Here is a 24,155-nt window from a genome sequence, read left to right on the forward strand (position 1 = left end):
GCTTTCCTGATGTTTCTTTTACTTTTTTACTTGGGTTTGCTTCGGTAAAATGAAAAAAGTCTTATATATTCACAAGTTACAGCATAAAGCAGTTTTACACACTTCCTTTTGTTTTCAAGTTCACAAACCAAGACAGAGACAGAGGTTCAGCCCTTTGACTAACTATTTAAGAAGTAGAAACAATGTGAAAAAATGTCAGAAAGAAAGCAAATAGGCTACTGTAAAAAAAAAAAAAAGAAAAAAAAAGTCACACACACACTCCTCACCTGTCTAGCATAGTATGAGGGATCCTCTGTGAAATGGCCTCTCACCAGTTGATTGTTGATTGACAGCTCTGCTTTGCCTGTGGCAGGGAGAGGAGAGGACTTAAGAGAGGAGGAGGAGGAGGAGGAGGAGGAGGAGGGGTCGACATGAGAATTGGGGAGCCTAAGAGGATGTAGGGGAAAGAAGAGGTGGAACAGAGTGTGGGAAGAAAGGGAAGGAAGATAAATGATGATGGAGCAGTGGGAGGAAGAGGGGGAGGGAGGGGGGGGGGAGCGGTGGGAGCTTTAGATCATCAAAAGCCAGGTGCCCAGGTCTGTCTTACACACAAAGAGAGAAGAGGGGGGTTGTGCATTTTGCTGGTTCATACGGTCAGTCAGACTTGTGCAGCTAGTGATGCTTAAACCTGCAGCTAATAAGGCTGCAGAGAAAGAGAGAGAGACAGAGAGAGCGAGAGAGAGAGAGCAGACGAATGAGTCAGCATCCTGGAGCAGTGCTGTCGTCTGTTTGGAAATAATTGCCTACTGTTTTGAAATGCAAATATGTCTTGTATGATTGAGTATTTAGTGATGAGTCATATTTTTCTAACATCTTTCTTTTAAGGTTTGTTTCTCTCCATCTGTCTCCACACTTCTATTTACACGTTTCCTCTCTCTCTCTCTCTCTCTCTCTCTCTCTATTTGTGTCTGTGTCTCTTACCTGCTCTTAGTCCAAGGAGTCCTCGTCTGTGCTGAGCTGCGACGTCTCCCCGGACGACAAGTACATAGTGACGGGCTCCGGGGACAAGAAGGCCACGGTGTATGAGGTGGTGTACTGAGGGGCAGAGACAAGATGGCAGGGGACAGGATGGAGTGTTTAGGGTGTTTTTTTTTTTTTTTTACATTAATGAAAAAGGAGGAGGGGAAAGAGAAGGGGCAAGCAGTTAACCAGTTGCCCTGCAAACCAATCCTGATCCTCATTTACATCAGCAACAGCAGCATCCCCGTCTCTGTCCTCATAATCCCAAACCTTACACATCAGCCCTTCTCCATCTTTATTTTTGCTGTGCTATAAGCTACTATTGAAGCTTATAAATGCCCCCCTCCCCCTCTTTGTCTATTTAGCTCAAGGATGAAGCATGATAGCAAAGAGAGAGGAAGTAGCACGATAAGAAGGACAAAGGGAAAGGGCGGTGGAGCATAAAGATAAAGTCAGAAAGCAAAAGAGGAGGAGGGGAGAAAGCGAGAAGGAAGAGAAATGACAGGGAGGAAGAGGAGGGGGAGGCCGGGTAATTAGGGCTGTTTCCTGATTAAGAGCTCAGTGGAAGGAAGGCCCCCAGAGGAGGCGCGGAGCAGCACTGCGGGAGCGCCAGCCAGGAGCACTGATACCACACAATCGATTCATTAGCCAGACAGTGGAAGCCTTAATGAGGCTGACGCCGCAGCTCGCTCTCCCCACAGAGAGGTGTCAGGAGCTGGGGAACGATGACGCTTCAGATATCCCCACACACCAACATGAAATATAGACCTGCTCACGCATACACAGGAGGCGCACGTCATTGGACTAAAGTACACACAAACACACTTGGATCCAGCCCCTTGAGGTAAACGTTGGAACAGAAACACACACACACACACACACACAACACAGAGCACCCAATTAAACATTCATGGCAGCGCTCCCCGTCTCACTGCTTAATATCTATTTTATTTTGGTCTGACAAAGGCAGCGTCTAATGAGCAGCCGAGTCAATGGGAATCTCCCAGGGCCCGCAGACACAAACACAGAACATCAGCCTAGCTGTTCCCTCTAATTCCTCTGGATTGTTCTCCTGACACCAAGCGCTGCTCTCACTCTCATTAAAGGTGCTGTCAGCTAGATGAAGAAGCAGCACGCCAACTTTACTGTAAGGCAGACAACAGGGCAAATTAACACCAGGCAGTTTTACTATCATCAGCAGCCAAATAAGCAGCATCCAATCCCAGCCCTGTCATTTTTTTATGCAACTGTTTTGATTTACAAACCAGATGACATTACATGTTTATCAAAGTCATTATCCCCAACCTCTGCCTGCCTGCTTATGTGTTCAAGAACTCTGGCTTATTTTTGCTAAGCTACTAATTGAGATGCTAAACACCTTAAAGGAATCATATGAAGATTTGGTAAATATGTTCATGCACATTTGTGCTGAGGTGGAAAGAAAAAGATCAAAACCACTTCCACATCTTGGGGCCTAAAGCATGAAGCCACCACTAGCTGGCTGCTAACCTAGCTTAGCAAGACTGAAAACAGGGAGAAACAGCTAGCATGGCTCCATTTTCAGGCATGCTATCCAATGCTAACGGTCAGGCGGCTGTAGCTTAATGTGAACTATTCAGATGAGACAGTGGTGTCAAACATTTCATCTGCAAGAGTCATCAAGAAAGCTAACAGGACATCTGTTCTTTAAAACATGGTTCTTACTTTCCAATCCTCCATGTATGATATCAGAACAGCTCTCTGATACTATACAATATGCATCACCCATGAGTAGATTAAAAGGGCACATTTCAAGCTTTTCTTTGATTACCCATATATTACTGCGTTTTTTTTTAAGAATATTGACTGATTGTCTTATCTAATGATATGTTTATGTATTGGGGTTGCCTATGACTGCGGGGAGCAAATACAGCAGAACACACTCACACATGGACACACAAAATCAAACTAAACACAGGCAGGACATTTCTTTCTGTTCTTCCATTTTGTTTTTTTCTTAACAGTGTATTTTTATCCTTGGTGATGGTGATAAGCAGAGGACAAACATCAGCGGCCCCATGTAAAAACTAAAAAATGATACAATCCATTGGGGAGAAATTCTCCTCTGTCTTCTGCTTGTTGTTTTTGTTTTATTCCCCATTTTTTCCTCAAGTGGTAGTGAATGTACTATAGTCTGTTTCAGTCCCCACTGTACAACTTATCTACGTTTCCGTTAAGTTTGTGTACAGCAGGAATCAGCTGGGACACAACGATACAGATTCAACTAACTAAGACATCCCACTTCTAACTGCATGGATGTTGCACTAAAGCTCCACTACGGCAAGTACAGTGATTGGTTTAACAGCCACATTTTTACAGAGCGATTAATTTTACATTAGCATGCAATTAAGTTCCATTGTATGAACTTCAAGACAGATTTTGTCGTGTTTCTCGCTGCAAAATAGAAAATAATGAGGAACTTCTTCTACTGTACCAGCCAAGAGTCAGGGATCATCTGTACAGTATTTCCCTGCTGGAAACTGGCACACCTAAATAATATTCTCATACACAAGCTTGTATACTACTACTACAGAACAATGCTGTATAATGGCTATGCAGTTGGTGGTATAGCGTGAATATTTGGGACATTGTATTTGATACTCTTCTTTTACTGTCAGTAACGTGTCGCACCCTGCCTGTGCTTTCTCTGTTTCAACTGTAAAAAAAATGTTTTTTTTTGTTCTTTAATTTTACAACTCCATGTTTAGTTTCTCCTTCTAATAGCCAAGGATTTTTTTTTTTATAATGCACTGTGTCTTTTACCCTCCTGATGCGTTTCTGATGTGCTGTATAAGAAATACTATGTGTGAAAAATAAACCAAACTTGTGTTCATCCTTTCAACCTGCTGTTGTGTCTTTTTTTCCACCAATATTTAAATCATGTAGGAGCAAAGCTAACCAAAAGAAAATGCTTAACTTTCTCCACATGCACCACCTTTGTCCTCACCTGATCACAAAGTAAACCTGCACAATCTAAAAAACTGAAAACTTTTCAGGCAAAACCTGATTCATCAGAGTTATGAGCAGTTTGACTTTCATAATATTCTTGAGACAGAAGATTATCCATCTATTTAGAAAAAAATAAAAAGGCACTTTGGTGTGTCATTGATTATTCAAAACACAGACAACACACAGCATTAAATATGGGGCTAAATGTGACTGACTGGATTTGGATTCCTGAAGTGTGACTAGTGTTGGGGGTCTCCTCCTGCAGCGTTAGTTGGCGGTACACAGGAAAAAGAGCAGAGATTGTGGCGCTCATCTACATTGATTTCATCTGACATGTTGGGACTAACTAAGGCATGCAAAATATCTTCAAAGGCTGGCAGCATAGATTAAAATTTATTGCATAAATAAAATCCTGCTCTTGATTCTTTTGAAATAAGGAGATTCATCTGTAACATTGGTATGAGGGGGTTAATTTAAACAAGGACTTAAAGCCCTACAACTGACAGGAGTCATCTCAAAGTTCCTTAATGCTGTGTTGTTTTTTTTATCTTCAGTCCACTGCTCACGCTGGCTGAAAAAATATAGTAGCTTAAGTGCTCTCCTGTGCTGTGATCAGCAATATAAACAGCAGTGCACTTCATCTCTAAGAGGTCATGGCTTCAACTCTACTCCAAAAGGATTTAAAGTATTATTCAGTCCAATATTCGACACTGATATGGTAACTCTTGTCTAGATGGATAAATGCTTAACTTTTTCAAGTTCAATTCCCAGTTAAAGTTTTATGTCAAAGCATTCACAACTACCAACATTATCACTAAGATGTTGCTGGAATATTCCATTCCTCAGTGCATTTTACTGCAAACTAGCTTTTTATCACCAAACTGCATGCTTGCCGAGCTTTCAAGAAAACATAAACTATCTGCATTATTTACTGAAACCTTCAGTCACAGAGGAGCAGTGAATCTTAACCTGCCTTGATGCCGTGGCTTTAATCCACATAACTGATGTTATACGTGAACAGAAAAGTCTCCATCACAGGAGACAAGAACGCAGCATTCACTTCTTTCATTTGTTGTGAAAGTTTGCAGATGTTTACTGAGGCAAAATATTCAAACCAATGCTTCTTTTCATTTTTATTTTCAGTTTTAAAGACATCAGAGTTAAGCCTGGCAAGAGCCTCATTCTTACCCTTCAAACCCGCATCAGTCCTTCAGCAATAGGTTTCTGTTTTCCAGGAATAAATGTTCATGAGAGACAAACACAAACGATACACGGTGGACAACAAACACCTGCTACACACTCCCAAAGAAAATCCACATCGCACATAACATCTTTGTTGCCTTTAGAGAACTTTATTTACATGTCCATATATAGCAAGGTTCAAGGTTCATGATGCAGCTGTGAAAAAAAATGTCTGCCCATATGTGCCCTAGCAAATACAAAAGAAAAACACCTTTGATGCAGAGTGTTAAGGATGATGATGATGATGAGGCCACGTCCAGAGAAAATCTGGTGAGAGCTGTTTGGACTGAGTTCAGTTTTCTGTCCTTTGGGTTATGGTTATTGTGGTCCAGGTTGGTTTCTCCAAAAGCATCTTCAGAATAAGTCCAGCTTTGTTAATTTCAAAGACAAACAAATTAAAGAAAGGAACAAAGGAAAACTGTTCGGACACTTTGGAGAAAAGCGAGCCCTGTTCTGTTGTGTATGAATTGGAGATGATACAATCATGTCGCTGCTGAAATGTAACCAAGAGGAAAAGAAGGAGCTGGAACTTCACAGCACAGCACAGCATCCTGCCATCTGCCACACATCTGCTGCCCAGAGGAGCAGCCACGTGCTGGAGCCTGAGCTGGACCGCACCAGGCCAAACCAGGCCAGACTGACACAGGCTGGGACTTTTACACAGCACAGAATATTGAGCGTATATTTCCACTTAATGTTTCCAGCCCTGCTTCAATCCTTCGCTCACTTCCTCTGTCCCACATCTGGTCTTTTTCCACTCAATGCAGTCCAACTGTTTGGGAAAAAATTCGAAGACTAAAAAAATATGGGTATTTTTGCTAATTTCATGTTCACTATAGAGGTTTTATTTTGTCAAAAAAAAGGAACAAAAACAAAATTTCTTTGGAGGAATCCGCAATTGCCCAGCTATAGACTAACCAGCATTCTCAGATCATTAAAAACAAAGTTCAGAGTTTCTTTTTCCAGAGATGTGACTTTGTGCCCCCCTTGCTCCTCTTTCTCTCTCATTTCTTTCACAAACTTAAACAAAACAACAAAGTAGGAATCGATTCTCTCGTGTTTTTCGATGCCACAGATGCTCTGTACAGTCATAGGTGCAGGTGGGGGACTCTCAGCCCCGCCCCCTTGTTATTAGTTTGTTTTGTTTCTGCCGGTCAGAGCTCAGTAGATGACTTCATAGACGGTGGCCTTCTTGTCACCAGAGCCGGTGACAATGAACTGATCATCAGGGGAGATATCACAGCTGAGGACCGATGAAGACTCCTTAGACTGAACAAAGAGGCAGAGAGAAAGACAGGTTAGCCACAAACAATCAACAAATGACATTTTTATTTCAATATTAACACAAAGCTTGAGGTCAGCCATTCAAGTGGAAACCGATAAATATTGTGTAAACAGAATGACACATACAATTGAAAACCCAAAAACAAAATAAGGTTCCGGGAGATTTTTGAAGAGGAACTATGTACTGGGAAGTTCCCTGAGAACTACACACCATGGGGACTTTTGTCTGCATTCTCACTGTCATGGTGCTGGGAGAGTTCCTACTCTGAAGTAGGAGCTAAAAAGATTCCTCTAAATGGGGTTCCAGGAACTAAAATAGTTCATAGTTCATGCGGTGCGGAATCAAGAAAAAAAGGGTAGGGATCCAACAGTTACTAGAACTATGAAAAAGTTCCTGCTGTCCGAAAACACCTTTATATTGCACGCTACAAATTTAGCCAATTTAACACAAGATGATGGACAGCAGGAAAATGTTTTCAAAAAGCTGTGAAATGATTCACAACTGAATTCTTTCCTGTCTGTAACAAAGTTTGTACATAAAACTCAGGGTTTAACAGCCTACCTGGAATATGCTGGATCCATAGGGTGTCCGCCATGCATTCAGGAGGTTATCTTTGCCCGTGCTCACAAACCATTTACCTACAGGAAGAAACACACAGAGCCATCGTCAGATAACGCCTCAGGGGAGGTGAGACATGGAGAAGCCTGAGAGAGAGCGCTGCATTTGTAAAGGATGGAAGAGAAGAAAAGAAACAAAACTGCAGAAGATTTGTTCTGCTTCCCTAGTCAGCATATACTAGCATGTGCATGCGCACGTGCGCGCGTGCGCGCGTGCGTGCGTGCGTGCGTGCGTGTGTGTGTGTGTACGTACCACAGTAGGCAAACTTGAGAGACAGAACACAGCTCTCATGGAGGTGCAGCTGGTACTTGTCTGGTTTGGAGACATGAAGCACTTCCACGTTACTGCTCTCCATTCCCACAGCCAACCACTCTCCTGTCGGACAGTAACCCAGAGAGAAGATCTGCAGACAGAGAGGGAGGAGAGGATTAAGAACGCTGAAGGGAGGAGGTAATTAATGGGAGTTGGAAAGCAGAAATTATCCCCAGCATCTTTTGAACAATCTACAGACTTTGGTGTCTTACCTGTGAGGTGAAGTCGTGCTGCTGAAGCTGGCGTCCCTCTCGGAGGTCCCAGCAGCGCACCGTGTTGTCCAGCCCTCCCGTCCACAGTTTGGTGCCGTCATTAGAGATGTCGATGCAGCTCGCTCCGTCTGTGTGGCCCTGGAACTGCCTGCAGGGAGGAGACGCACAGGTCTCATATACACATAAAATCCACAAGTGTCTTTACCTTAATATCAAGGGACCCAAGCCCTAAACCACCACGGAATACTTCTAGGACATTAAAGGTTTAATTTAATTTCTAAAACAGTGATGTGGGTTTATTATCTTATAATACAATTAAGCAATATGATGTATTAACTACATGAAGAAAAATCAGTAAAAAGTAATCTCTCTCCTCTTACCTGACCAGAGTCTGGTTGTGAAGGTCCCAGACGACGATGTTGCCGTCACTGCAGCAGGAGAAGCACACCTTGTTGTCGGGGGAGATAGCTAGAGCGTAACAGGCGGGCGCAGACGATGTCAGCTCCGCCTTGATGCGTGGAGTGGGCGTGGCCAAATCCCAGATTGACAGGGTGCTGGCCTCCCCACCAACAATCAAGGTCCGTCCGTCTGATAGCAGTTTGCAGGAGCGGATGTAGTTATCCCTGTTCTGATTGGACGAGATAAAAAGCAATACATTAACATTTATACGGAACAATAGCTGTTGTCTTCCTAAATCGCTGACAAGGTACAAAGTTAATCGTGCTACTACAACAGCAACCGGAGGATTTGGCTTTGGGACAACAACATGGGTGATTCATCATCCAAAGTGTGTTTTATGTGCAGGATAACAAGAGCATTTCTTTTAATAGACATAAGACAAACAACAAACTTGAATAAATAGGAGTCCCAAAACATTTATCAGTATCTCCCTTCCTCCCTCAGGTCTCACCAGACAGTCCAGCTGGGCCATGGGGCTCTTGGTTCCCGGCTGGCTAATGTCCCACACCTTGACGCAGCCTTTACCTCCGGTGTAGACATGACGCGTCGAGGTGCTGATGGTGACGGCGCACACCACCTCTCCGTGGTTCAGGGTGTGGATCTGACGGGCGTGGCGAGGGATTCCTGGGCCCAGCAGGGCGTCAGGAGGAAAGGGCACCGGCTGCATCTGTCCATCTGCGCTCACATGGAACGAGTAGGCACTGCAGAGAAGGGAAAAGAAATGTATAAATAACAGAGAATTAAAGGCTTCAACAGGTTTAAACAGAAACCACACATCAGGAGAGGAGAGAAGCCAAATATTTTTTTATGAGGTATAAGATGCTCTGCAAATATCAATGATGTCATGCTGGTTGTTGGCCAAAAGAAAAGGTACTTTGTACAATGGGAATTTTGCAAAAAATGGTGTGCTCAAGCAATTTGTGTTAATTCACCAACTCATTTTTGTCATCAATAATGATACTTTCGTACATTTGGACCTAACACATTCTTGAGTTTTCAAAAAGGCTTTTTCTCTCCACCATTTATCATTGTTTATCTTTTCTGCTGCTGGTGTATTGAAATTTGAGTCATGTTATAAGGGAACAGGTGAAGATCAGAGTGATAGCAGAGGAAAGGGAACTTACGGTTTTCCGGAGGCAGCTGACTGAAGGCTGGCAGGAAGCCCAGGGACCCTCATGTGAGGGTGGGGAGATTCATAACCCACCTGAAAGACAAGGTAAAACCCTCATGTAAAAACAAACACCTCAACGGAGAGGAGAGAAGAGGAGAGGAGAGGAGAGAAGAGAAGAGAAGAGAAGAGAAGAGAAGAGAAGAGAAGAGAAGAGAAGAGAAGAGAAGAGAAGAGAAGAGAAGAGAAGAGGAGAGGATAATAATATAATATAATAATAATCATATAATATCAAAAAAAGATTTTTTAACAGAGTGTTCCTGCCCTCTCTGCAGGTTTTATGATGTGGTCAAATATATTATATATGACAGTAACACTGCAAAGACAAATTATCAGCAGAGTGCCTTGCTCACCACAGGGGACCGTCCGTAACCTGCCGCAGCTGCCGCCGCCGCCGCTGCTCCGTTCATCTGGGGGGAAACCAAGTGAAGGCCAGCACCATAACCCGCTGCCCCAGGCAGGTCCCCGTTCACTCCTGGGGGAGGCAGACCAAAGGCACCTGGGGGGTACGCTCCCTGAACCGCCAGGGGGTTCCTTAGACCCAGAGCTGGAGGAAGGAAAATATTTTATACCTGGTAATTATTTAAGTGATCAAATTAATGATTAGGGCTACACATATAGTTTTTTAATCTTTTGTTGTTGTTTTTTTTAGACCACAATCATCTCAACATGTTCTTAAGGTCAGATCCTGTCAATCTGTGAGAAAGACTGACAAGCTGTGAAAAAGCTGCTGTCTGTTTTACAAAAATCCAGGACAGTTCCAAGTGCAGTTCTGGACCACTACTGACCCCTGCTGGCCACCATACCTTCCTGCAGTCAGATGATGTGTGTGTGTGTGTGTGTGTGTGTGTGTGTGTGTGTGTGTGTGTGTGTGTGTGTGTGTGTGTGTGTGTGTGTGTGTGTGTGTGTGTGTGTGTGTGTGTGTGTGTGTGTGTGATCACATCCAGATTCTGGACATCCTCTCTGTGTATGTATCTGCATCTGTGAGCGTGTCCTAATGCATGCATAATAGTATTAGAGAAGCAGAGCAAGAGTGTCGTGTGAGAAATAATAAAAAAGGGAGAAAGAGATACAGTTAAATAGAGGAAGGCTCATTCTGATTCAGCTCACAGTCACAGCCGGTCACCTTTCCTAATCATTCCATTTAAAAAGTGAGGGCCACTGAATATTTACTGAACATTTCAGCCTAGGGCTCCAGATGGTGGTGGGTGGAAGGGAGCTGGCTGACCCCCATACCAACTACTACAGTCCTATGTTGATAATAACAACAGAAAACAAAGCTGATACAGGCTCAAAACTCAGATATTTAACCGAGTGTGTGTGCAGTGTTCTTGAGAGGAGGGAGAGAAAGTTTTGTTTCAGTTTTTTTCCCATCATACAGTAAAGCTTCATGGCTTCACTTTTCAATGCCTACATTCATATTACAGATAATTGTTCTTAATAATAATAATAAAAGTATTAGCACAGTGTGTTCTTACCGAGATCTACACCTGGTTTGCCTGGGATAGGTCTGAATTGCGGTGGTCCGCTGGGTCCCGGAGTGTTGGACTCCTGAGACATGGGGGTCCCTGGTTTCATTCCTGGAGTGCTGGACTTCTCCCTCTGGAGGAGCAATGAAAAATAAGAAAATAAAACAAACTTAGTTTGAAAACTTATAAAAACACATTTAGCCTTCCTCACCATTATCTTCTAAAGGTTTTTCTTAAGTTGGTTCTAAGGAAAGTTCTTGAGAAAAACCTGCATCGCATTCATGATGTGTTCTTGAACAGTTGGCACCGTGGTCTTAAACTGATGGATATCATGTTCTCATAAACTGGAGGCTGGTGCATTTTTTTCTTTATTAACATAGGAAAACGCCTCTTTGATGCCCATATAAGGGCATGTAACTGCTAAAGTAATGATTGCATGATTGAAATAAAAGTTGACCATAATTAAATCATGTTATAATAATAAATTATTTTTCATAACACAAAAGAGCTAAACTAAGAAAAAGTAAATGAAGGGAGGAACGACAGAAAGAAATAATTAAAAACAGAAAGTGGAGAACAATGAGGATGACTCAGAGCAGGAAGGAGATGTGGAGATGTGAGAGATGTCAGACTCAGACTGAACGTGTGGGATGTTGAATTTACAGTATAATAAGTCAGGGAGAAACTATTGACCTATAAAAAAAAGCAGCGTACACTGTGTGCCTACGGAACGGAAACACTGATCTCCCATACTAAAAAATACCTTGTGTGTTCTGTATGGATGTAACAGAAGCAGCACAAAAAAGATTCAAACAAGCGTCTTCTCACATGGGGTCAAATAAACGTCATGTGAATACATGTGTGTCTCCAGACAGATTTGTGTGTCTACCTGTGGGGGCTCTTTGCCACGAGATGGCGAGGTGGCGCTGCTGGAGGAGGCCAGGGAGGTGGGGCTGGCCTGTGGTGGGCCTTCCTTTCGGGACTGGGGCATCTTGTCAAGGCCGTTCTCCCTGGAAGAGTAGGACTGCACGCTGCGAGGGGACGACGGGTCCTGAAATCAAAACACAGAAAACTTTACAAAGGCAGATATTAAGCTTCTTCAATCGTCCATATTTTAGAGAAAACCTCAGCATTTGTCTCTTTTTTTAAAATTTTATCATTAAACTTGCATTGCTTTTTCAGCCATGCTAGATGAAAAGTATTTATTCTGGACAGTGTGTTTTGATTCAGATGACATTGGATTCACATTCAAGGCCATTGAATGTCCATATGAACATGAAGAATGATTCAGCCAGGAAGATCGGTGTCAGTATACGAATGGGAACCTGATGATGAGTGCTTGTAAGAGACAAATCTTTGGAATATCTGAGCCAAGACAGACACATTCTTTGATCAATTCATCAAACTGCATTGAACATTATGTAAGATTTCAGGAGCTGGGTTGACCTTTGGTTCTTATTATCCAGCACACAATGGACACTTGTGTTTTTATTCTATAAGATAACTCTATATTGATCCACAGAGGAGAAATTTGAAAGTCCAAGAGGATCATCATCAGAATATTAAATAGAGGTCATGCATACTCAGTATTTAGCATTTTTGATCTTTCACTGGAGAAAACCTTACTGTCCACTTTCACACAAGTAATAAAACCTGAACCACCACACCTACAGGATTACACCGTGTTTACAATAAAGTGCAGTCAAGTGTGTATTTGCTTCTGTACTTTATGGCTGTGAATGTTGTGGAATAAGGGCAGACAAAGGCAGAGAAGGGCCGTAGGGTTATTATTGTTATTATCATCATTATTCAGATGGTCCTGCTGGGTGTGTTTACATGATGTATGTAGATGAAAGCAGTGAAAAGCTGCCGACAGAGGCCGGCAGGCTGACTACTAACCTCATCCACCACCAAATTATCATCACTCTTATCTGCATCGCTGCCCTGCGAGAGAGGAGAGAGTGAGGTTAGATATTCCTGCTCAGGGTGTCTGATGTATGGAGATTACATGTAGAAATATACAACACACAGACCACAAGACACAAACAGAGGCGTGTGCAACAGAACAGATTTTTAAAGTTTCATAAAACGTTTTTTTCTTCTGCAAGAGCATTCATTTACATACTAAAAAAGAAAATTAAATAACTTGTCTTTATCTTTTGTGACCTGAGATGGGTTATCTGATGGACTATACAAATGTAATTAATTGAAGATTTTTAACTTTGAGAGTTGAATTCCTTTAAGGCAATGCTGTTTTCATAACTGCAGGTCTGTGTTCAAAGCTATGATATTACGATACCCAAGATTCCTTTATCTTCACACGGAAATGTATCCTTCACATTTGTTTCTATTTCTGCTTCCTACAATAATGAAAATGGGGGGGGATCTATTACTTTCCACAGCACAGACAGCACTGGTCTGAGAGATCTGCACAGAGTTTGGTGAAACACTGTTGTGAAACTTCAACTATTTTATAAAAGTGCCTCACATAGTCCGTCATGAACTCCTTCTCATCAGCTTTCCTCTTCTTGCCGTTGCTGAGGTAGTCTGCCGAGCGGCCCTTATCCCCGTTGGACAGAGAGCTCTGCAGGGAAGAGAGACAGAAGGAGAGCAAAGGAGTGTGAGAGGGTTGGGTTGAGAAAAAGAGGGAGTAAGAGAGTGAGGTAAAAGAGCAAAGGGGAGGTATCCATGAAGGCACAAAGAAGAGGAGGAGGAGGAGGAGGAGGAGAAAGAAAGGGAATGAGAGAGGAGTGGAGAAGAGAGAGACGGCAGAGAGGGAGGAAGAGGGTGATAATGAGGTGAGAGGGACTGCATAAATCATGTCTGCCTCATAAGCTTCCGGAATGAATGTGAGAGAATATCAGCTGGAATCGATCGACTGGCTCACTGAAGGAGTGAGAGGACCAAAGTGAATTCCTTAAGATTTCTTTACGCCGGCTGCCCGTGTATACTTTGGCACTAAGGACGTTTTTTTAACCAGTACTGACCTGATTTAATAGTAGCAGTGATATAGTGCTGAGACCTAACTTGCTGTCTTACAGTGTCTGGCAACAGTGACCTCAATCCTAGTGTATGAAAGACCCAAAAAGCTGTTTTTATGCTGTTATGGGAAAGTGAAACCAGACAAAATACTCAAAGCTCACAAAATGTGTGACCAGAGAATCATCCATGAAACTATGTTCCTTGAAATATATTAACTTTAAAAAAGTTGTTTCGTTATTCTAAGGGGAACTGGGTCACTGTTAATCATTTCTAAAATGACAATCATTACATGAGTTTCCTGGACAGAACAATCAAATGAGATGCTCATTATAGGGAAAACTTCATGTGACATGCTAATAATCTTAATTTGTGTCAGCAGGCAAGATCACTAAACATATATCCAATAAAGTTAGTAGTAATACATGAATAAATATTCAGGTGTAGTGGAGCACACTACTAGAGGGAACGCAAAATGTTCCTATTATTATTGTCATATAGGAAAAATCTTTTCAGGAAAATTATATAAATATTATTCAAAATCTGCAAACCTCCAAGTACTTTTCTTCTTTATCTGTATCTCTAACTTCTCTGACTAATAAAGGATTTGTAAAATAAGCACCACAATCTTAACGTGTTCAATAATTTAAAAACATATTTCTAAAAATAAGGAAAGTAATATATTTTTGTTCTTTTGTTTTAAGGATATTCATGCACAACATTGTTTGGCTACAATATCAGACACTGCTGAACTAATCGATATACATGTGTGAGTGTACAGGATGTGTTTCTAAGTATACAGGTGAAATACTAGGTACTTTCATTGCATGCATTACAGAAAAGCACTATTGACCTGCTAAACATTCCAACACTACCCTACCATATGGGCCAAAGTTGTCTATTTGCTTGAGGTAAAGTGTACTCACTGGTCCAGCTTCACGGTCTGCTCATTCCAGCAGAAGGATCAAACCAATCCAGGTACCGAATCACATGAGAGCAAGGGAAGATAAGGACACACAGACAAAGATTAATGTAAGATTATCCACCATCACTTCACATCACTCTGCAGCTGATTACTCATTGGAAAGAGATCCAAGAGGAGTTTTAATATCAACAGAACTCCCATGCCCTGCCAACAACCCAAAGTAAAGCCAATCATCAGGATCCATCAAGCCAGGCTTCAGTGTTTATACTACTCCCACATCCCTCAGACAGCTTTTATCTCTGAAAAAATAAATCCAACTTAAGTTCCAGGTCTAAACGTGTCTGCGGCTTCACACTCTTCGAGAAACCCAAACTGACTGGGGTAAGTAAACACCAATGACTTAAAGTGTCCCTGTACCTCTGTGGTGTTCTGCCGCGGCAGCAGCAGCGGCTGCTGCCTCTAGGTGAGCTCGCTCATCCTTGGCAGCCAGCTGGGCCCCCAGAGCCCCCGACAGGGCCAGCAGACCGGATCCTCCACCCAGCGCCAGGCCGGGGTGGGGCAGTCCAGATGGGTGTGGTCCAATTGGCAAACCCTGGACATGCTGGGAGAGGTGCTGGGCCTGAAGCTGTTGCTGTAGAGAGGCAGGATAGTAGAAGAAACATAACAAGAGGAGGGAGACAGAACAAAGAAAGATCTGGGTGACTTATGAGCACCTTAGGATGTGGCTCACCAGGACGTGATCAAGTGGAGGAAATGATGAAGGTGCTACGTGCGCAAGAGGAGAAATGCTAGGGTCAAGGCGGTGGCTCTTTAGGACGGGAAGCTCTTCGGCCAAATCGGCATGAAAGGAAATTAAGTGATAATAACTGAAACTGGAAAAGTATGAACACCTGAATAAGATTTGAAATGCATATATTTGGAAAATGGTACAACTGATGGGGCCTCTTGTCTGTTCGAGTACCAGGTGAAACCATCTTAAACCAATTCTATATTGATATATATTTTTAAATTAGTGATCTTAAGTCCTATTTTAATAGTTTAATTAAATGATTATATTTTATAGTTTAGTTTGCCTATGATTGTTTGCCTCAGTTTAAGAAAAAAGAAAAGGAGGGAATATCAATACACGGGAGGGTAAGGTACACACGCTATGAGGCAGAGTGGGGAGCCCACGTACCCCTATCGAAGCATTTAGCTCCCCCATGGTCACCTGTTTGGCGCGCTCCATGGCCTGGACCACTTGTTGTTGGTGCTGTGGAACGAACCAAGAATCAGAGTTAAATATATTCATAATCAGACTTATAATTAAAACTTTATAGTCCTCTGTAACATGAATCTGTAGGTATAACATAAAAATGCATATAATATGTATTCATTCTCCTCCAAACAGCATTTTTGTAATATTTACTTTTTTTTTTCTATGAACACATGCAAACATTTGGCTATCGAGGATGATCTTTGTTGTTCTGTCCATCTGCAGCTATAAATGTGTGAGCGTGAGTTATTGCCTGTTGTATGAATGCATGTGCACGCCGTCTGTGTGTACTGCTGTCAGACAGCAGAGAGCAGGGTCTGCATGTATTAGCAGTGCAGTGCGTGTGTGTGTGTGTGTGTGTGTGTGTGTGTGTGTGTGTGTGTGTGTGTGTGTGTGTGTGTGTGTGTGTGTGTGTGTGTGTGTGTGTGTGTGTGTGTGTGTGTGTGTGTGTGAGAGTGAGTGTGTCACCTCTTGCGACAGGAATGGGATGAGCTGAGCACAGATCACATTCAGCCGCTTGGCAATCTCTGTCTGGAAAAAAAAGATACTGTTGGTTTGATGAAAAAAAAACACACAGCCAAGATTGAGCTGGAACAAAAATAAAACACACACTCAAAAGGTTACACACCCCCCCACACACACACACACACACACACACATACACACATGGCCTGCTTCTACCAGGGCCAGTGTGGTAAATATTTCAGCTGCTTACACTTGGTCCATGCAAATGGAAACTCTGCCAGGGAGTTTGGCTAAAATATTCATGGACAGCATCTGCTGTGGCCTCAGCCACCCACACAGAGTGTGTGTCTGTGCGCGTGTTTGTGTGTATTTTCATGAGCGTGTGTGATGGAGAAGAGATGCTAGATTCTCCTTCTTTTCTTACTGTGTGTATGTATTGTGCCTGTGTGTGTGCATCTGTTTCTGATGTGTCCTCACATGTCTGTGTGTGTGTGTCTCTGTGTTTCTGTGTGTGTGTGTGTGTGTGTGTGTTTGCATTTTGTATGCTTGAGTGTGTATGTATGTTTCCTGCTGGGGGTCAGGGATTCTTGCTGTGGGTGTGTGTCTGTCTCGATCTGCTCCACTACACTGCCGAGAGCAAACTCTTCCTCCCTCCTTTGCCCCCTCCCTCCATCCATCTCTTCCTTTTCAACATAATCTCTCTTTCCATCTTTCCTCTTGTCCATCTTTCTTTTATGTATCGCTTTTTCCCATCCATTTCTTCTATCCACGTATTAATGCAGTTATCAGTGATGCAATCTCTCCTGTCATGTGACATCTAATGTGCGCACACACACACACACACACACACACACACACACACACACACACACACACACACACACACACACACACACACACAAACAAACACACACACAAACAAACACACAAACAAACACACAAACAGCGGCAGGCCCAACAAGGCTGTTAAGGCCAGTAATGATATGCATGCAGAGATCATGACAACATCATTATGGCCGCAGGCTGTTTGTCTTGTTGACAGCTAGACTCTGTTGTGTGTATGTGAAAACGTATGTACATGTGCGTGTGTGCGTGCGTGCGTGCGTATACACATTCACAAACACACTCTCCCCACTCCATTCTCTCCCTTAAGTGATTTATTGATGCCGGACTGAACTTCCACCCCCTCCTTTTTCTCGCTCCTCTCTCTCTCTCTCTCTTTCATCCCTCTTGCTTGCCCAAATCTCTCCCTCCCTCCCTTTGCTTTCTATTTTTCAGCCAAGCAGTGTGCCTCCTCTCACTCCCTCCTTCCCTCCCTCCCTCCCTCCTCTGAATCCATCAGCCCCCACCACAAGGGAGACACAATGATTTCTTGTTAGAGAACTCCAACTACTAAATGACATCGTCAGGAGAGAGAGAGAGAGAGAGAGAGAGAGAGAGAGAGAGAGAGAGAGAGAGAGAGAGAGGGACAGAGCGAGAGAACACAAGCATTCAAGAGAGGTGGATAAAGAGTGTGGTGGGGGGTGGGGTGGGGGGCTCAAATGGGATAGGGGAAATGAGAGGAGGAGGCGGAAGAAGGAGAGGAGGTGGAGGAGGAGGAAGAAAAGGGCAGATTGGGTTGAGAGAATGACAGCCAATGAACAAAGGATGTGGGAGTGTGAGGAGAAATAGACAGTAAAAGTGAGAAAGAGAGGGAAGAAGAAACAGAAGGAAGGCGGAGGAGGAAAGAGAACGTGATTGGGGGGTGGAGTGGCAGCGGCGGCACGACAAAAGTGAAGCGACTGAGATGGCGAAATGAACGGAGACAGAGAGAGAGAAGGAGAGTAGACGGCAGAAAGGCAGTGACCTGATTTAAAGTGAAAGTCAGCACGGACTGTATGTCTGCAAGGAGACAGAGGTGTGTGTGTGTGTGGGGGGGGGGGGGGGGGGGGGGGGGGATGGTGCAAAAATAAAGGGGAGAAAGAAAGAGAAAAAGAAATCAATGGAAATGAAGAAAGACAGGAACAGAGATTAAGAAAGAGGAGCATTAAAAGGACAAATCAAGAGAGTGCAATGGAGGACTCAGGAGCAGGCGAGAATTGGGGGTGTTGATAGAAGGCCGGGCACACAGGCAGTAACAGACAGGGATTTATGACTGGTGGTGAGAGAGGAGGCTGTTCTGGAGACTCAGAGAAGGGCAGAGTATTCTCATCTGTTTGTCTGTGGTGGAGAAATGAATTCTCTTTGCAGATCTTATTAACATCTCCACAGCACAGGGCTTCTATACCGGTCCATCAGAGGGAGGACTGACATTACAGTGGTCGAGAGACACAGACTGAGAGAGGGTGAGAGAGAGAGAGAGAGAGAGAGAGAGAGAGAGAGAGAATCTCACCTGTTTGTGCATTTCAATGTTAAGGCCGTAGGACATCTCATAATACTGAAAAACAGAAGAACATGAGTTAGTTTTAGTTTACATGAATAAGAATATGATGAGGGTTTTTTTTGATAAAACATTGTTGTGTAGTGTACATAGAGCTAAAATGTTCATAAAAATTCTATTGAATGTTTACAATGTGGATACATTTATGTTGTTAGACTGAATGAACAAAGCAGACTTTGTGAAATATGAAAAAGCAAGGCAATACATTAGTTGATCAAACTAAAAGGGAAGTTAAGAAAGTTTCTGCTAAATAAAATAAAGTAGAATAAATACACAACCTGAGAGACTCCAAAAACTCATCAATTTCATCTGCTATCTCCATAAGATTTAGTATCCTGCAGCTTAAGTTTAAGGTCAGGCTTTGTTGTTTTTATTTTATCCGCATAGGAAAAAAAATGACTGCTATGAAAACATTCCTTGAGAGCTATCAACAAAGAAATAGTTTTAGCCTGCTGTTAATCCGACATACATGTTGCCTTAAATAACCTACAACACTAAAGATGTTTAAATCTGGGGCTTACCTTAGTCCCTAACAAAAGCATTGTCTCCTGTTTGATAGCAGTTTTCTGCATAAGTGCTGTGCCCCTCTGTTTGAGGATAAAAGCTTCTTCTTTTAGAAATGAAACTTTGTGTTGTGACCTCTTTTCAAAAAAAAAAAAAAAAAAAAAAAAAAAAAAAAAAGATTACCGTCCACAGTAGAACTGAAGAGGCTTAGGGAGCTGTGTGTTGCAGACAAAGACGTCATGAAGTATTAAAAAAAGATAACATATTGTTGTTTGTGACATTTTTGGGGGGAGTTGTTGAAAACAACCAAAACAAATAGTTCAGCCTTTTTCCAACAAGAGCTGAGAAGAAAAAGCTACAAAAAACATAAAACAGTCTTACTATGAAAGAAATTTGCAAATGACAATTAATCTGACTTATAAATAAACAACTTCAACTTATTTTGATTTATTTTATTGTTTTCACACTTAAACTCAGCAGCAGAATTTCCTGATCCCGTCACAAAGTGGTTTTCTTTCCTCTTAGCTTCAGATGATGCCAGTCCTTGTACATGCACTCTGAAGTGCCCATAAAAAAGCACATCCCTGCTAATTCAATCACCTTGGCTTTGCTGAAAGTCAATGGCACTAGAATGACCCTGAGGCACTTTTTCAGCAGCCAGGATTTAGACGCGAGGCAGCGAAATTGTCGCTGGGCAGAGGAAGGTGACAGACTATTGCAATAATCGTGTCTAATGTGAGCTATTTGACCCTGACTTTTAGCCGAATGTACAAAGAGCTGTGAGGAACGCAGGAGGGAGTGAATGCCAGAGAGTGAGAGAGAGACAGGTGAGGATTTCTCTTTTCCGCCCTGTCTCCCTCTCTCTCCATCCTCAGAGATGGATGGAGGGAGGGAACATTTTAAAGTCAGATGCCTCGGAAAGTGACAGGCTGACATTTGCCTTTCAGTGTGACTGCTTGTGGAGAGTGGAGATTGGCAGTTAGGCAGCCAGAACAGTCTGGCAGGAAGGGAGAGGGGATGGCAGGGGTCCTCTCTCTCCAGACATCTTTCCTGGCAGTTAGCAAACATATGTGTGCGTGTGAGTGTGCAGGTGTGTGTGTGTGTGTGTGTTAGCCTGCAACTATGTAGGCATGTGTATCTATGTGCTTTATGTGCATGTTTTCTCTGCGAGTGCGTGTTCGCTCCTCTTTCTGTGTGTGTCTGTGTGCCACCATAAAAGACGCCTTTCCTGGCAGCTGGCAGCTTCGCTCGGCAGCAGCTGTGCCAAGTTTTGCCTGTTGCTTAGCAACATCCAAACTCATCCAAACCCAAATCATCAGCCAGGAAAGGAGACCTGGCCTGTGCTCGATGCCAACTAACCCCCCTCCTCCCTCCTCATCACTAAGACTTCAATCCCCCCACAAGTCCTCGCTCTGTGCCAGGATTGCCACATAGCTTCTTTATTTTTTTTTGGTGCAGCCTGCACTTGGTCAGCTGTGTGTTGTATTTTTCTGATCACAGGTAACACAAGGATGGTAGTTTGCAGACAAAAAAAATCAAGTGAAATAAACAACGGGATTTAGCCTTTACTTTTCAAGAAAACATGAGCAAAATCATGTATTCCTAAAAAAATATTTACACAGAGTGCTGAATGACTGGCAACAATGCAGAGCACATTCATGTTGTGTGTCGTCTGTTGTTTCATGATTTATTTGTTTAAACGCCAAGATTTCTAGAAAGGGCTTTGTGATTGTAACCATGGTCACATGCTGACTTCTTTAGTGATCTCTGCCATCAGTGATATTAAAAATGATGATAGGGATGCCTAAAATCCTTTGGCACAGAAAGAACTTATCAAAGAGCATACAAGCTCTTTCAGAGCTCTTAAAACGCTACAAAATAATTGTGTTTACCTTTTCCTGCTTATCGTGCTTACCTGTGAAACTGCAACAGATCAAGCTACACAACATCTTCAGGAGAATGGATTTAATTCCATAGTTTCTAAAGTAAACAGTTGATTTAAATGATAACACAAAAGATAGAGAATAATCGGACAAGACACTTGATGCCAGCTCTTAGCACATAGGTGTTTAAATAAAATTGGCCGGTTTATATTGTGTATGAGGTTCTTTATACGACCAAAGACAGATGTGAACACACATCAGCTGTACAGATCCGCATGCATATCTGGGACACGGAAAAAAAGAATCCACAAAGAGAAGAAACAGGATTACAGCCCAAATAAGTGCTGTTTATTCTGCAGTCCTTTAATATAGGGTGTGTGTGTGTGTGTGTGTGTGTGTGTGTGTGTGTGTGTGTGTGTGTGTGTGTGTGTGTGTGGTCCTGCATGTGGTTTTTGGCAGCTGTTAGCAGATGAAAGGGATTGGTGGACTTGGCACGGCCACTTGTTAATGTGGAGAGACACACAGCATGTGTGTGTGAGTGTGTGTGTGTCTCACCATAACGTAGTGTCTCTGGATCTCTGTCTTCTCTGTAGCCAGTTTTTCACATTCCATTTTCAAACTGCAACAGAGAGAAGAGAGGGAAAAAGAAAGAACATGAGTTTCGACATGTATCATATCGTGGATAAAAATACACAATGTAATGAGCAAAATGACAACAAATTACTCTTCACTCACTTGCTCCCCCCTCCCCTAGCTTTCTCTCACACTCAGTGGGGGAGGAGGGAGCAGGGTGACTGGGGTGCTGACAGCCCATTATCACCTCCGAGCAGAGCAGAAATAGACGAAGTCACGCTCTGAGCCTGAAACGCAGCCAAGACTGCAGGCAGGCACATCCAAGGTGTCTCTTTCTGTCTCTCTCTGGACAATTTTCAATCTACTCCTGCGCCCTCCACTCCTCCTCCTCATTTTGATGCTTCCCCAATTACCAGCTGGTCTGCCAGTCTGTCCCTCTGTCTGTCTGACCGCTCCCCCCTCTTTCACCTTCGACAGCACACTTTGCCAAGTTTCACTAACGTCGCTTTAAGTGGGTCAGAAAGGCCAATTCTGTCTGGAAATGGAGTACATCTGCCTTACTTCTTATTGTATGCTCAGGACATGACCTGAGATGGTTGCTCAGTCTGACAGCATGTCAGGCAGCACACACACCACAGATGTGATAAGAGCCAAACACTGTCCTATGTGTCTGCCTGTCTCTCCTAACCCTCAAAACTGTCCCATGTGTCCTCTAAGGCGGGATAATGCTGATAGCTGAATTTGCAATCACACCCACACACTGGTTGAAGCACACAAACACCTTCCCTGTTACATCAAAAACTCTCTCTCTCCTTGTCTCTCTCACCCCATCTCCCCTGAGATGTAGTATATTTTGGGTCTTCAGCAGTTTACAGACTTGTGGCAAATATATTGATGGTGGAGGTGGTGGTGTAGTGAGGTGGGACATTGGAGGTGGGTGGAGAGAGGAGGTGGTGGTGGGAGGGTTGTTTAGCAGAGGAAAATTAGAATATGATTAATACCGCAACATTACCCCCAGCCGCAACAGGTAATAACGGCCCCATCCGCTCGCCTTCTTCAGCGCCGCGTGCACACACACACATAATTGACTCATTTATCATCGGCAGCCAGTTGAGGAGGAGAGGGATGAGGGAGGAGAGAGGGAGAAGCAGGATGAAGAGTGGGAGAGGATGGAGGGGGGGAGAGAGTGGAGGAGTGGGATGGGGTGGGGGGGGTTAGTGAGGATTAAACCCCCCCCACCCTATAGATTTTATTACAGTGGAATTGCCTCTCGGCAGAAGTCACTCTCAGCTGGGCTGAGGACTAATGGGACTGTGTGTGTGTGTGTGTGTGTGTCTGTGTGTGTGGACATAACTTAACTAACATAAACTTTGAATGATCATAGTCCCAACTAGACACACACACAGGTTTTTTCACACATCAGTATAAGAAGTTTCACATTTTAAATTATACATGCACTTTAATTTGTTATCAGCAAACTCTGTGTCAATAGCTCATGTCTTAATAGGTACACAGGAGGGTGATTTGTTTGTTAAATAACTCATCAGTTTTTTAATTATATTAAGGCCAAGAGCTATTTATTACTAGTGGCGTGGCTGATCTGACTGACTGACAGGTGCATTGTAGCGGTTAGCTTTACCTGTTACTAGGTTGACTAAAAGTCACTTTGAGACAGGATTTCCAGCATGGTGACCACCATTGCTGGGGCTTCAAAAGTCTACTTCACAAACCAATGGGTGATTACACTGAGACTATAACCATAGTTAATACAGTCTATGCTTGCAACGGGAGCAGTAGAGAGCAAGCACAGATCATTCACAGGTTTATTGATCCTACTGTTATCATATGGATAATAAAAATCAAAACATTCAGTTAATATGCTAAGGAAGTCGTAAGTATAACAATATGTGACATATGTAGTCTATGTGCGGAGAAGACTGTCATTGATAAAGTCTCATGGGTCAACATTACAAGTCAGAAAATCCAGAATTGCCCATTAAGTTAAGACTCAAGTTATCGAGTCTGTGGCTCACTGCTTAGAGCTTTTTGCATTTTTATTTTCTAATTTGGACAATGTGTCTGGTGGACATTCCCAGGAAAAACCAGGAGAGGTATACATCACTCAGCAGTGGTGGTCCGTCTTGAAAACATTCCTAGTACACAGTTACCTTAGCCAAACAAAATCAAATGACCGGGGACTAACTGATGACCAAACCTTTTTCTGAACAAAGTTTTGACAATGGAACACAAGTGCAAACTAAAAAGTTTAACTCATTTCATGACCAAGTGAAGAAACTATCTACAGCAATGAGTCTGTATGGGACTTTGTTATAGTGCGCTCCAAAACAAGTGTTTACCTTTATTGATACGAGAGAAACTAGGATCTATTTAATTATTTCT

At 42.9% G+C, this 24,155-nt stretch overlaps 2 protein-coding genes across 5 annotated transcripts in view; one reads left to right on the forward strand and one right to left on the reverse strand.

Annotated features, from left to right (window-relative positions):
- The window catches only part of tle2b (TLE family member 2, transcriptional corepressor b), a 69,856-nt gene extending 67,958 nt beyond the window's left edge, over positions 1-1,898 (forward strand). For all 3 annotated transcript variants that reach the window (XM_061033085.1, XM_061033102.1, XM_061033094.1), the window contains exon 20: positions 971-1,898. In XM_061033085.1, the coding sequence (XP_060889068.1) occupies positions 971-1,078 (108 nt within the window). In that variant the 3' untranslated portion in view covers positions 1,079-1,898. The remainder of the gene's footprint in view (positions 1-970) is intronic.
- Positions 1,899-5,107: 3,209 nt separating this feature from the next.
- Positions 5,108-24,155, reverse strand: part of tle2a (TLE family member 2, transcriptional corepressor a) — a 40,085-nt gene continuing 21,037 nt past the window's right edge. The window contains exons 3-20 of one of the 2 annotated variants that reach the window (XM_061033071.1): positions 21,738-21,801; positions 18,748-18,792; positions 16,380-16,442; positions 15,867-15,908; positions 15,074-15,287; positions 14,658-14,674; positions 13,241-13,336; positions 12,652-12,696; positions 11,642-11,803; positions 10,762-10,885; positions 9,637-9,830; positions 9,240-9,319; positions 8,567-8,816; positions 8,037-8,284; positions 7,657-7,804; positions 7,385-7,535; positions 7,076-7,152; positions 5,108-6,498 (exon numbers count right to left, since the gene is read on the reverse strand). In XM_061033071.1, coding sequence (XP_060889054.1) covers positions 6,391-6,498; positions 7,076-7,152; positions 7,385-7,535; positions 7,657-7,804; positions 8,037-8,284; positions 8,567-8,816; positions 9,240-9,319; positions 9,637-9,830; positions 10,762-10,885; positions 11,642-11,803; positions 12,652-12,696; positions 13,241-13,336; positions 14,658-14,674; positions 15,074-15,287; positions 15,867-15,908; positions 16,380-16,442; positions 18,748-18,792; positions 21,738-21,801 — 2,128 coding nt within the window. In that variant the 3' untranslated portion in view covers positions 5,108-6,390. Of the gene's footprint in view, positions 6,499-7,075; positions 7,153-7,384; positions 7,536-7,656; positions 7,805-8,036; positions 8,285-8,566; positions 8,817-9,239; positions 9,320-9,636; positions 9,831-10,761; positions 10,886-11,641; positions 11,804-12,651; positions 12,697-13,240; positions 13,337-14,657; positions 14,675-15,073; positions 15,288-15,833; positions 15,909-16,379; positions 16,443-18,747; positions 18,793-21,737; positions 21,802-24,155 lie in introns of both variants that reach the window. The other variant, XM_061033064.1, reaches the window with a different exon arrangement.

Source organism: Labrus mixtus, chromosome 3 (genome assembly GCF_963584025.1).
Source record: "Labrus mixtus chromosome 3, fLabMix1.1, whole genome shotgun sequence".
NCBI classification, from domain to species: Eukaryota; Metazoa; Chordata; class Actinopteri; order Labriformes; family Labridae; genus Labrus; species Labrus mixtus.